Here is a 12,475-nt window from a genome sequence, read left to right as displayed (position 1 = left end):
TTATTCGCGCATGTGCAAGCCTTCCCTCGCTTTCCTCTTCCAAGTAGCCTTGACTAGAGCGGAGCCTCCCGCGCCATTTCTGTGCGCCTGTGTAGTGTGACCCTGCGCAGCCTGGGAGGCGGGTCTTAGCTCCAGGTGCGTACGGCGGCTGACTTGACGTGGCCCACAACTGCGAGGTCTGGGGAGAGGGCGCCGCGTCCAGGTGTGGAGAGGGGCGGCGTGGAAGCGAAAAGAGTAGCCCGTCCCTCCCTTTCCCCTTTCCCCCTTTCGGAAAGTGGTTTCTGCGGGGCCCGGGAGCGTCGGAGTACCGGACCTCGATCCACGGGGTGGGGTCCTTGGTGGGGACTGAGCGCCCCCTCCCGGGGACGGGCGGTCTGGCTGCAGCGTCCCCTGCGTCAGCCTGATTGGCTGGAGACGGTCCCGAACCCCCCGGGGAGCTCGATCCCTGGGGGACCCTGGCTTCGGACTCCAGCAGCTGTCATCGCAGGGTCCCTGCCCTAGTGGCCTATGTCACTTGCTCGGGGCCATGGAGACACTGCGGCCACCACGGCGGCGCCTCTGTCTGAAGAAGGGGAAGTGACCTCCGGCCTCCAGGCTCTGGCCGTGGAGGATACCGGAGGCCCCTCTGCCTCGGCCTGTAAGGCCGAGGACGAGGAGGAAGGAGGCCGAGAGGAGACCGAGCGTAAGGGGGCCGGGGAAGAGGAGGCGCAGGGAGAAGTCCCCAGCGCCGGTAGGGAAGAGCCTGCGGAGGAGGACTCCGATGACTGGTGCGTGCCCTGCAGTGACGAGGAGGTGGAGCTGCCCGCGGATGGGCAGCCCTGGATGCCCCCGCCCTCCGAAATCCAGCGGCTCTATGAACTGCTGGCTGCCCACGGTACCCTGGAGCTGCAGGCCGAGATCCTGCCCCGCCGGCCTCCAACGCCGGAGGCCCAGAGCGAAGAGGAGAGATCCGATGAGGAGCCGGAGGCCAAAGAAGAGGAAGAGGAAAAGTAAAGACACACTCTTACACCTTGTCCCGGGGCTGCCCCCCTGATGGTGGGAGGAAATAAGGAGGGAAAAAGTGGGACCCTGGAACCTTTGAAAGTGGAGGGAGGGAAGCCAGCGGGAGAGGAGGAACCGGGCAGGGGAGAAGCACAGGTGTGGGTGGGAGGGGGAACTGCCCTCACCCTTCACTCTGTTCACCTGTCCCAGACCACACATGCCCACGGAATTTGATTTTGATGATGAACCAGTGACACCAAAGGACTCCCTGATTGACCGGAGACGCACCCCAGGTACAAACGAGAGGGGACAGTTGGGGGAGGTGAAGGGCCTGGGCTCAGTTACCCAAGATCGGCTCCCCTAGAGGCCTTTGCTTTCTGCCTCAGGTGTCACACAACTTACAGCTTCAGGAGAGAGTATTCACCCGGTAGCACTATCTCTATGACTTAGATTACTACCTTGTCTTCCTTTTTATTTTATTTTATTTTTTTTAATTTTTTTTGAGACAGAGTCTAGCTCTTGTCTCCCAGGCTGGAGTGCAATGGCATGATCTCGACTCACTGCAACCTCTGCCTCCCGGGTTCAAGCAGTTCTCCTGCCTCAGCCTCCCGAGTAGCTGGGATTACAGACGCATGCCACCAGGCCAGGCCAATTTTTGTATTTTTAGTAGAGACAGGCTTTCATCATGTTGGCCAGGCTGGTCTCGAACTCCTGACCTTGTGATCCCCCCACCTCGGCCTCCCAAAGTGCTAGGATTACAGGCATGAGCCAATGTGCCCGGCCTCTCGTATTCCTTTAAGAGACAATTATAATACAAAAAGTTAGCTGGACATGGTGGCGGGCACCTGTAATCCCAGCTCTCAGGAGGCTGAGGCAGGAGAATCACTTGAGCTCGGGAGGTGGAGGTTGCAGTGACCTGAGATCACACCACTGCACTCCAGCCTGAGCAACAGAGTGAGACTTCGTCTCAGAAAACACAATTACGGCTGGGCGCGGTGGCTCACACCTGTAATCTCAACACTTTGGGAGGCCGAGGCGGGCAGATCACGGTGAGGAGATCCAGACCATCCTGGCTAACATGGTGAAACCCCGTCTCTACTAAAAATACAAAAAATTGGGCCGGGCACAGTGGCTCACGCCTGTAATCCCAGCACTTTGGGAGGCCAAGGCGGGCGGATCACGAGTCAGGAGATCAAGACCATCCTGGCGAACATAGTGAAACCCCGTCTCTACTGAAAATACAAAAAAAAAAAATTGGCCGGGCGCAGTGGCTCAAGCCTGTAATCCCAGCACTTTGGGAGGCTGAGACGGGCGGATCACGAGGTCAGGAGATGGAGACCATCCTGGCTAACACGGTGAAACCCCGTCTCTACTAAAAAAAATACAAAAAAAAAAAACTAGCCGGGCGAGGTGGCAGGCGCCTGTAGTCCCAGCTACCCGGGAGGCTGAGGCAGGAGAATGGCGTGAACCCGGGAGACGGAGCTTGCAGTGAGCCAGGATCCAGCCACTGCACTCCAGCCCGGGTGACAGAGCGAGACTCCGTCTCAAAAAAAAAAAAAAAAAAAAATTAGCCAGGCGTGGTGGTGGGCGCCTGTAATCCCAGCTTCTAGGGAGGCTCAGGCAGGAGAATGGTGTGAACCCGGGAGGAGGAGCTTGCAGTGAGCTGAAATTGCTACTGCACTCCAGCCTGGGCGACAGAGCGAGACTCCGTCTCAAAAAAAAAAAAAAAAAAAAAAAGGCACAATTACAGATAATTCCTTTTTTTAAAAAAACAAGTAGTCATTGATTCTGGAAAATTACAGATAATTTTATCATGTTTCCCATTCCCAGAAGTCCAAGTCCTGGCCTTTCAATATTATCTAGATCCGCATCCCTGTACCATCATGTACATCCTCTAATCACACCAGTGACCCCATTTCCCACCCCACATGCCTTCCTAGAATTTACCTTCAGTCATGCCTTTTTTTGTTTTCTTTTTTTTTTTTTTTTTTTTTTTTTTGGGAGAGACGGAGTCTTGCTGTGTTGCCCAGACTGGTTGGTCTCCAACCCTTGAGCTCAAGTGATCCACCCACCTCGGTCTCCCAAAGTGCTGAGATTACAGGCATGAGCCACTACACCCAGCCTAGAGCCATTCTTTATTTCTCTCTCTTTTACCTGAACATTCACACCAGCGAGTCTTGGTAGCTGTAAGATGTACATTTCCAAGTACCTCTTGTACTCTCCACTTTCAACACCATATCCCCATCCAAGCTACTGTCTTTCTTGCCTGGATAGTTGCATTAGCTCTTAACTGGGCTCTCCGCTTCCAGTTTCTGCAATTCAGATGGTCCTTTAAAAATATAAATCATGTCATTTTTTTTTTTTCTTTGTGATGAAGTCTTTCTTTGTTGCTCAGGCTGGAGTGCAGTGGCATGATCTTGGCTCACTGCAATCTCCACCTCCTGGATTCAAGCGTTTCTCCTGCCTCAGCCTCCTGAGTGACTGGGATTATAAGCACACATCACCACACCTAGCTAATTTTTATATTTTCTAGTAGAGAGGGAGTTTCCCCATGTTGGCCAGGCTGGTCTTGAACTCCTGACCTCAAGTAATCTGCCCACCTCGGCTTCCCAAAGTGTTGGAATTACAGGCGTGAGCTGCTGTGCCCAGCCATAAATCATGTCACTTTTCTTGTTTTTTTTTTTTTTTTTTTTTTTTTTGAGACCGAATCTTGCTCTGTCGCCCAGGCTGGAGTGCAGTGGCGCGATCTCGGCTCACTGCAAGCTCCGCCTCCCGGGTTCACGCCATTCTCCTGCCTTAGCCTCCCAAGTAGCTGGGACTACAGGTGCCCGCCATTAGGCCTGGCTAATTTTTTGTATTTTTAGTAGAGACAGGGTTTCACCGTGTTAGCCAGGATGGTCTTGATCTCCTGAACTCGTGATCTGCCTGCCTTGGCCTCCCAAAGTGCTGGGATTACAGGCGTGAGCCACCGCGCCCGGCCTCATGTCACTTTTCTACTTAAAATTTTCCAAGGGATTCCATCTTGCCAGGGAAGAGCATGTCAAAGGAGAATCCAAGCGCTTCTCCTGCCACCTCCAGTTCTCTGCACTCTTTTTTTTTTTTTGGAGATGGAGTCTAGCTCTGTCACCAAGGCTGAAATGCAGTAGCGTGATCTTGTCTCATTGCAACCTCCATCTCCCGGGTTCAAACAATTCTCCTGCCTCAGCCTCCCGAGTACCTGGGATTACGGGCGCCCACCACCATGCCCAGCTAATTTTTTGTGTTGGCCAGGCTGGTCTCAAACTCCTGATCTCGTGATTCGCCCACCTTGGCCTCCCAAAGTGCTGGCATTAACAAGCGTGAGCCACCATGCCCGGCCTGCACTCTTCTTTGAACAGAACTCTGTTCTTGTCCTGGGGCCTTGACCCTTGCCATTCGCCTGCCTGGTGTCTCCCTGGTCTTCACATTACCTGTGCCTTCCTGTCATTCAAGATCTTTGCTGCTCACTCTCTCTGAGGTCCAACCCTGAACCTCAGGTCCTCCAAGACAGGCCTGGGGACCTGCATGTTTAACCAACTCCCCAAGTGATGAGTGAAGTCCAGGCAGGTCTGGTGCACACCACTTCCATCCCTTCCATGTATCTTACCTTCCCCTTCTCCAGGAAGCTCAGCCCGAAGCCAGAAACGGGAGGCCCGCCTGGACAAAGTGCTGTCGGACATGAAGAGACACAAGAAGCTGGAGGAGCAGATCCTTCGTACCGGGAGAGACCTCTTCAGCCTGGACTCAGAAGACCCCAGCCCTGCCAGCCCCCCACTCCGATCCTCCGGGAGTAGTCTCTTTCCTCGGCAGCGGAAGTACTGACTCCCACTGCTCCTGCCTCTAGGGTGCGGTGTCTGTACCTGCTGGGGCCTGGGCCCTCCTTCCCCAGCCCAGACACTGAGAAACTTGGGAAGAAGAGAAAAACCTCAAGCTCCCAAACAGCACATTGCGGGAAAGAGGAAGAGTGAGTGTGTGTGTGTGTGTGTGTGTGTGTGTGTTTTCTATTGAACACCTGTAGAGAGAGTGTGTGAGCGTGTGTGTTTTTTCTATTGAACACCTATTCGGAGACCTGGACTGAATTTCTGAGTCTGAAATAAAAGATGCAGAGCTATCATCTCTTTTTTTTTTTTTTTTTTTTTTGAGACGGAGTCTCGCTCTGTCGCCCAGGCTGGAGTGCCGTGGCCGGATCTCAGCTCACTGCAAGCTCCGCCTCCCGGGTTACGCCATTCTCTCGCCTCAGCCTCCCGAGTAGCTGGGACTACAGGCGCCCGCCATCTCGCCCGGCTAATTTTTTTTTGTATATTTTAGTAGAGACGGGTTTCACCGTGTAGCCAGGATGGTCTCGATCTCCTGACCTCGTGATCCGCCCGTCTCGGCCTCCCAAAGTGCTGGATTACAGGCTTGAGCCACCGCGCCCGGCCGAGCTATCATCTCTTAAAAGGAGGGGCTGGAGCTGGAGCTCAACATTTAGGCCCCACTTCAAGGGAGAGGCAGAATTGTATTCACCCAGATTGGAAAATGAATGCCAGATGGGCAGAGGCGCCCTCAGGTAGCACCTGCCCCATCTCGGGCCCTCCAAGCCCTCCCAGTCCCACTCCAGTGCAGGCAGCTGGCTCTGAGGCAGAAACTCATGAGCACGCAGGGAGCAGTGCGCCCTCAGCTGCAGCAGAGGCAGCCGGGAGGATAAAATGAGAACCAGCTGCACGGGCTCTTTAACTCCCAAGCCCCACCCCTGGGCCTGGCCTGCTTTGCCCTGCTGGGAAGTGATCCCCCAGGCTGGGTGAGAGTTCCCCATCCGAGGCGTTGGTTGCAGCTAGCTGCACTTGTAGATGTGAGTACATCGTACTAGCCCCCCCAAACCCCAAATCAGGGGCAGATCTTTGTATCCCTTGAGGCTCTCTTTATTCCTGTCTTGCTTTCAAGAGCTGGCTTCTGCTGGGGCAGGGAAAACATGTCTGAATCAGACTGGGGAAGGAGGATGGGCGGTGGCTTTGCTTTGGGAGGTTTCACTTTCCAATAGTTGGGGTTTTCTGGGTTTTGAAGTAAAGGCAGTTTAATTCACCAACACTGTCCCCCAGCCCCCTGCAACTCTCAGGCCTCTCTCTGACTTAAGGGTCCCACATGGGAAATCAGGTGGGGAACCTTACAGGGTCATTCAGACCCCATCTTAGTGCTAGATCAGTGTTTGCTCTACTTGCCTGCACTGTCCTGGGACCTGGGCTCTGACCTGTCACCTTGAGCTCCAAGAATGTGATCTGTCCCCATTCAGGGCCTTTAACTATGACAGATAAGGGTTTGTTCCTGCTCCATGCAGGGCTGGGCCAGCTGTTGGCCTCCGTCAATCATTCAGGAAGTCATTAGAGTGATTTCCAGGTGTAGAATTTAGTGGCCAAGGTTCTTTCCTTTTTGGGAGGAGAAAGTGAAAACTAGGATGCTCAACTGGACCCACCAGCCTGAGATTCTGGGGATCTTAGAGCTGTCCCTTGGGAGTGAAACACTTGGGGGTGGGGGTGATAGCGAGGCTGATGGCCCCTGTGTTCTCAGCTCTCTGCCTGGGTGGCCCCTGGGTGATGGGGGAAAGGCCGGCTGTCACGTGGGGTATCAGGTGGCTCTCTCAGAAACTCCCTTGGCACACAGCACTGGGTTGGCCGTGGGGTGTGGCTGTTTGGGCAGAACAGCCCTCTGTAGCCTTGAGCAGGTGGGGGGCCACCTTGAGTGGGTGGCCCAGAGACAGCCTCAGGGCTCCAAAGTAACGGGGTGCTCAGGTTATCTTGGGTGCTGCCTTCCCAGGTTCTGGGGGAGCAGAGGCTGTGTGCTGGCCCAGCTTATAGGAAACACCTTTGAACTGCCATTGGCGCCATCTGGGCAGTACCCCACCCCACCCAAGTCCTCTAGTCCTTGTTCTCGACCTAGAATCTTCCTGTTTCTACATGAGAAGCCACTGTCTCCTAGTTTGTGGTCTCTACAGTCATACCCAGGTTAGACTTCCGACTCCATCCTTTGATAACTCTGTGCTCTTGGGCAAGTTTTTTAACTTCCAGGTTCTTGTGAGGATAACATGAGTTAGAGGACACTTAACACTGCCTGGCACAGATTAAGCTCATTGGAAATGGGAGTTGTTACTGGGGGGCGTTCGCCTAGAACACAGGGAAAGAGGCTCTCTCCCGGAAACCTAGACCCAGTGGGTCAGAAGTGAGGCCTGCCAAAAGCAGCGGGAGCGGGATTAAGAATTCCAGCCCAGGGCTGGGTGCGGTGGCTCAGGCACCCAGCATTTTGGGAGGCCCGGGTGGGAGGATGGCTTGAGGCCAAGAGTTCCATACCAGCCTGAGCAACATGAGACCCTTGTCTCTGTTTTGTGTGTGTGTGGTTTTTTTGTTTTGTTTTGTTTTTAAAGAATTATAGCTCAGTTCTATGATTAGGCAAGTTTAGAAGATCGGGGTTCTGAAGCCTGGTTCCTGGGTCGCTTCTGATCTAGGAGGTTCTTGCCTCTGGTGACTGGTCTTAATTGGCAGGAGTGGGAGGAGGGAGGACAAGTGGAGGTCTGGGCTGGCTGAGCTGTTCTGTCTCCCCCTCACCTCCCAAAGGCCACCAGGCTGCCTCCCTTCCCACAAAGTGGCCCAGTTAGGCTGGAGCTCACAAACAATTTCCTTAGGAAGAATAGTTCCTAAAACTGGTGCTTTAAAAAAAAAAAAAAAAAACTTACGTGAGACAGATTCTCAATTTCCATTAATGGTCTCCTAAAGGGGGTAAACCAGGAAGCCGCTGGGTGAAAACAGGCTGCTGGCAATTCCTGAGTCATGTGACCCATTCTCTAACGACTACAATATTTAAATCAGTGAGAAACTCCGTGAAGTTGTGTCCTTGTTTATACCAAACTTCATGTGCCTTTTCCTGAAGCTGTGGGAAGGTCTGGGGGCGGGGCCAGGTCACCGACCTCACCTCCAACCTCAGGACGACCTGGAGCAAGAGCCCTGGGGTTGGAGATAAAGGAGGCTGCTTGGACCTGGGTAAGGGAAGGGGCTGGAGGAGAATGAGTGCAATTCCCTGCCCTTGATGAGCAGCCTGCAATCGGAGCTGTGTTTTTGTTTTTGAGACAGTCTCTGCTCTGTCCCCCAGGTCGGAGTACGATGGCGCAATCTCAGCTCACTGCAACCTCTGCCTCCCGGGTTCAGGCAATTCTCCTGCCTCAGCCTCCCGAGTAGCTGAGACTACAGGTGCCTGTCACCATGTACGGCTAATTTTTGTATTTTTAGTAGAGACGGGGTTTCACCATGTTGACCAGGCTGGTCTCAAACTCCTGAGCTCAGGCGATCCTCCTGCTTCGGCCTCCCAAAGAGCTGGGATTACAGCCACAGTGCCTGGCCTGGAACTGATCTTTATCCTCCTCCCAGTTCCTACTGTGCACCAGAAACCTTCCAGTCTCTCATACCTTTGACTTGAAGCGGTCACTTTTTTTCTTTTTTTTTTTGAGATGGCCTCACTCTTGCTCAGGCTAGAGTGTATTCATGTACTCCATTTATGGCTCACTGCAGCCTTGATCTCCCAGGCACAGGCGATCCTCCCACCTCAGCCTCCGAAGTAGCAGGGACCACAGGTGTGCACCACCACACCTAGCTAATATTTTTTATGATTTTTGTAGAGACAGGGTCTCCCTATGTTGCCCAGGCTGGTCTTGAACTCCTGGCCTCAAGTGATCCATCTTGGCCTCCCAAAGTGCTGGGATTACAGGCGGGAGCCACCAAACCTGGTCAATAGTCACTTTTTTTCTCACTTCACTGGAGAGGAAGGCTCAGAGGCTAGTAAGTGGCCCAGGAGCGTGCTGGCAGTGATAAAACCTGCTGGAGTGACATTTTTCCACTGGCTCTCAATCCTGGATATATATTAAGAGTCAGAGGGAGAACTTTTTAAAATAGCAATGCATGAACCCCACCCGGACCAATTAAACAGAATCACCGGAGACCGGTAGCTTTAAAAAAGATCTGCAGAGGCCGGGCGCAGTGGCTCAAGCCTGTAATCCCAGCACTTTGGGAGGCCGAGATGGGCGGATCACGAGGTCAGGAGATCAAGACCATCCTGGCTAACCTGGTGAAACCCCGTCTCTACTAAAAATACAAAAAACTAGCCGGGCGAGGTGGCGGGCGCCTGTAGTCCCAGCTACTTGGGAGGCTGAGGCAGGAGAATGGTTTGAACCCGGGAGGCGGAGCTTGCAGTGAGCTGAGATCCGGCCACTGCACTCCAGCCCGGGTGACAGAGCAAGACTCCGTCTCAGAAAAAAAAAAAAAAAAAGATCTGCAGAAGGCCGCGCGCCTGTTATCCTCGCCCTTTGGGAGGCCAAGGTGGGTGGATCACTTGAGGTCAGGAGTTCGAGACCAGTCTGTCCAAAATGGCGAAACCCTGTCTACTAAAAAAAACAAAGTTACCCAGGTGTAGTGGGGTGTGGTGACATACACCTGTAATCCCAGCTACTTGGGAGGCAGAGGCAGGAGAATTGCTTAACTCGGAGGGAGGCAGAGGTTGCAGTGAGCCAAGATGGCACAACTGCACTCCAGTCTGGGCAACAAGAGCAAAACTCCATCTCAAAAAAAAAAAAAAAAAACAGATTTCCAGATGACCAGTGTGTAGCCTGGGCCAAGAGTCTCTGCTTTAGACCAGAGTTGCTCAGACTTTAATGTATGTGCAAGTCATTGAGAGTCAAGTGAAAATGCCGATGGATTCAGTGCCTCTGGGGTGGGGCCGGAGGCTGCATTGTTAACAAGCCTCCAGGTGGTGCCACTCTGCTCACTGCAGACTCGGTAGGCAGTGTGGTCACTTGGTCAATTGCTATTTAAGACTCACTAGCGGCCGCAAGTGGTGGTTCACACCTGTAATCCTAGGACTTTGGGAGGCCGAGGCAGGCAGATTGCCTGAGCTCAGGAGTTTGAGACCACCCTGGGGTGAAACCCCATCTCTACTAAAATACAAAAAATTAGCTAAGCTTGGTGGCATGTGCCTGTAATTCCAGCTACTTGGGAGGCTGAGGCATGAGAAGTGCTTGAACCTGGGAGGGAGGTGGACGTTGCAGTGAGCCAAGATTGTGCCACTTCACTCCGGCCTGGGTGACAGAGCGAGACTGTCTCCAAAAAACAAAAAACTCAGTATATCAGCTACTCACAGTTGACCCTGAAGATCTCCGGGAAGTAGTGACTCATAACTCGTTTATTAAGTTTTGCTGCAGCAGAAGTTTACTTTTGAGCCAAGAGTCTGTGATCTGGTCTCCCTCCCCCACCCCACTTTTTTTTTTTCTTTCTTTCTTTCTTTAAAGAGATGGGGCCTTGCTATGTTGCCCAAACTGGTCTTGAACTCCTGGCTTCAAGCCATCCTCCCACCCTCGGCCTCCCAAAGTGTTGGGATTACAGGTGTGAGCCACCTCTCTCAGGCAAAAGCCCCTCTTTTAACTAGACAACGAACCTGGTTTCTGCTTTGGACAGGCTATTTAGTTCCTGTCCATTTACCCTCATGGTGGGAGAGACCCTGGTGGGATTTGGGGTGAAAGCTGGCTGTGGTTCTTGCAGAAGCCTCATGACCCCTGAGGGAGGTGTGATCAGGCAAGACTGGGCATCTACACTGAGAGCCGACTAGGGCAGGTCTCAGAAGCAGGGACTAAAGGAAGATGGGTGGATGAGTGGATCTGGGGAGCAGGGGCCAAGCCTGAGGGCTGGGCAGAGCTTTCCAAACGTCAACACAATCCTTGCTATCGTCTTTTGAGGGCCCTGATCTATTTTAAGTAAAATGCTCTAACTGCGCATGTCATCTGGAAGGAAACCACAAAAACCTCAATCTGAGACTTGTCACCAGCATGCTGCCTGAGTCAAAGGGTTTTCCTGGCTCACCTCCATGGATGGCGAGGGTAGAAGGCAAGACCTGTCCTGGGTGAACCTGGCGGGTGGTCTAGGCAGAAGGCCCAGGTTTAGGGCATGGCAGGTGGGTGGTCAGGGAGGTGAGGTGGGGTCCTGGTGCTGATGCAGGGACAGTTGCTGAGGGCTTGGCCTCAGAACAAGCCAGGAGTCCAGCCGTGAGGATGACTCTTGCTGAGTCACTGAGCTGGGCGAGGCGTTCAGCCCACCTGACTGGGTCCAGCTGGGGCGGCAGATGGTGGAGAGGCCTCAGCTGTGGGGGGCGTGGCAGGGATCATCCATTGATGAGCCAATGGAGGGCGTTCCCAGAGCCTGCTTCCAACCTTGCACAGCTTTCTAGAGTTCAGATCTTCCCTGGGGGGCCTCAGAGCCCTGTCCATACCTCCGCTCACAGCCCCAGCCCTTCCTCTTCTCCCATCTGGTTTCCTGGCCAGGTTTCGGCCCTGCAGAGAACCCTCCCAGGGAGCAGTGGAAAAAGCTTCACCTGGCAGTGAAACCCCTACTTGCTGTTCCATCCCTGCAGCTGGGGTGAAACAAGACTTGCCACTGACCAGTAAACAACTGAGGCTTAAACCAGCATGCCAGGTCAGGCGGGGAGCCCCCGGCACTGGTTATATTCCCTAGATCCCTCACTGGATAGGAAAGTTGGGCCTCAGGCACTCTTCCTCCTCTGCAGTCAGAGTGCAGATGAAGAGCCAGGCTCTGTTCTGAGTGCTATATGTGCTAACTCGGTTGATGATGATATCCATTCTCATTTTGTAGATGAGGAAACAGGCACAGGGTGGTCAAGGAACTTGTTCAAATTACTGATCCCATAAGGTTGAGAACCAAGATCCAGGCATCCTGGCTGGGCATGGTGGCTCCACCTGTAATCCCAGTGCTTTGGGAAGCTAAGGCTGGATGATTGCTTAAGGCTGGGATTTTGAGACCAGCTTGGACAACAGAGACTTTATACCCACAAAAAGTTAAAAATTAGCTAGGCATGGCGGTACGTACCTACAGTCCCAGCTACTTGGGAGGCTGACATGTGAGGATCCCTTGAGCTGAGGAGTTCAAGGCTGCACAGTGAGCTGTGATCACTACACTCCAGCCTGGGCAACAAAATAAGACCTTACCTCAAAAAAAAAAAAAAAAAAAAAAAGGCCGGGCGCAATGGCTCACGCCTATAATCCCAGCACTTTGGGAGGCAGAGCCAGATGGATCACAAGGTCAAGAGATTGAGACCATCCTGGTCAACATGGTGAAACCACGTCTCTACTAAAAAAAAAAAATACAAAAAGTTAGCTGGGCATGGTGGTGGGCGCCTGTAGTCCCAACACTCGGGAGGCTGAGGCAGGAGAACGGTGTGAACCAGGGAGGCAGAGGTTGCAGTGAGCTGAGATCGCGCCACTGCACTCCAGTCTGGTGACAGAGTGAGATTCCGTCTCAGAAAAAAAAAAAAAAATCCAGATCTAGGAGTCCCAGCCCTCTGGACTTTCCAGAACAGGGCCCCGTATTGTGGAGCAACTGAGGGGTAGAATCAAAGGTGAGCAGGATGGGGCAATAGGAAGAAAAGACAAGGTCCCCATAAGAGTGGCAAGAAG

At 53.2% G+C, this 12,475-nt stretch overlaps 2 protein-coding genes across 2 annotated transcripts in view; both read left to right on the top strand.

Annotated features, from left to right (window-relative positions):
* Positions 1-141: 141 nt before the first annotated feature.
* On the top strand, positions 142-5,119 carry PAGR1 (PAXIP1 associated glutamate rich protein 1). Its single transcript, XM_033218093.1, has 3 exons — positions 142-989; positions 1,192-1,274; positions 4,622-5,119. The coding sequence occupies exons 1-3, from the start codon at positions 508-510 to the stop codon at positions 4,819-4,821; spliced, it is 765 nt and encodes a 254-aa protein (XP_033073984.1). The 5' UTR covers positions 142-507; the 3' UTR covers positions 4,822-5,119.
* Positions 5,120-5,686: 567 nt separating this feature from the next.
* Positions 5,687-12,475, top strand: part of MVP (major vault protein) — a 29,367-nt gene continuing 22,578 nt past the window's right edge. The window contains exon 1 of the mRNA XM_033218077.1: positions 5,687-5,830. The gene's annotated coding sequence lies outside the window, so the exon portion shown is untranslated. The remainder of the gene's footprint in view (positions 5,831-12,475) is intronic.

This window comes from Trachypithecus francoisi, unplaced genomic scaffold, assembly GCF_009764315.1.
Source record: "Trachypithecus francoisi isolate TF-2019V2 unplaced genomic scaffold, Tfra_2.0 Lachesis_group10, whole genome shotgun sequence".
NCBI lineage: Eukaryota > Metazoa > Chordata > Mammalia > Primates > Cercopithecidae > Trachypithecus > Trachypithecus francoisi.
Note: the sequence above shows the minus strand (reverse complement) of the source record. Positions and strands in the feature narration are given on the sequence as shown.

What these genes read in the sequence shown, in the direction of transcription:
- PAGR1 (XM_033218093.1), top strand. Translation starts at nt 508, where the DNA reads ATGTCACTTGCTCGGGGCCATGGAGACACTGCGGCCACCACGGCGGCG. An exon ending in AAAGAAGAGGAAGAGGAAAA is followed by an intron (nt 990 to 1,191) that starts GTAAAGACACAC and finishes CACCTGTCCCAG; the next exon opens with ACCACACATGCCCACGGAAT. An exon ending in TGACCGGAGACGCACCCCAG is followed by an intron (nt 1,275 to 4,621) that starts GTACAAACGAGA and finishes CCCCTTCTCCAG; the next exon opens with GAAGCTCAGCCCGAAGCCAG.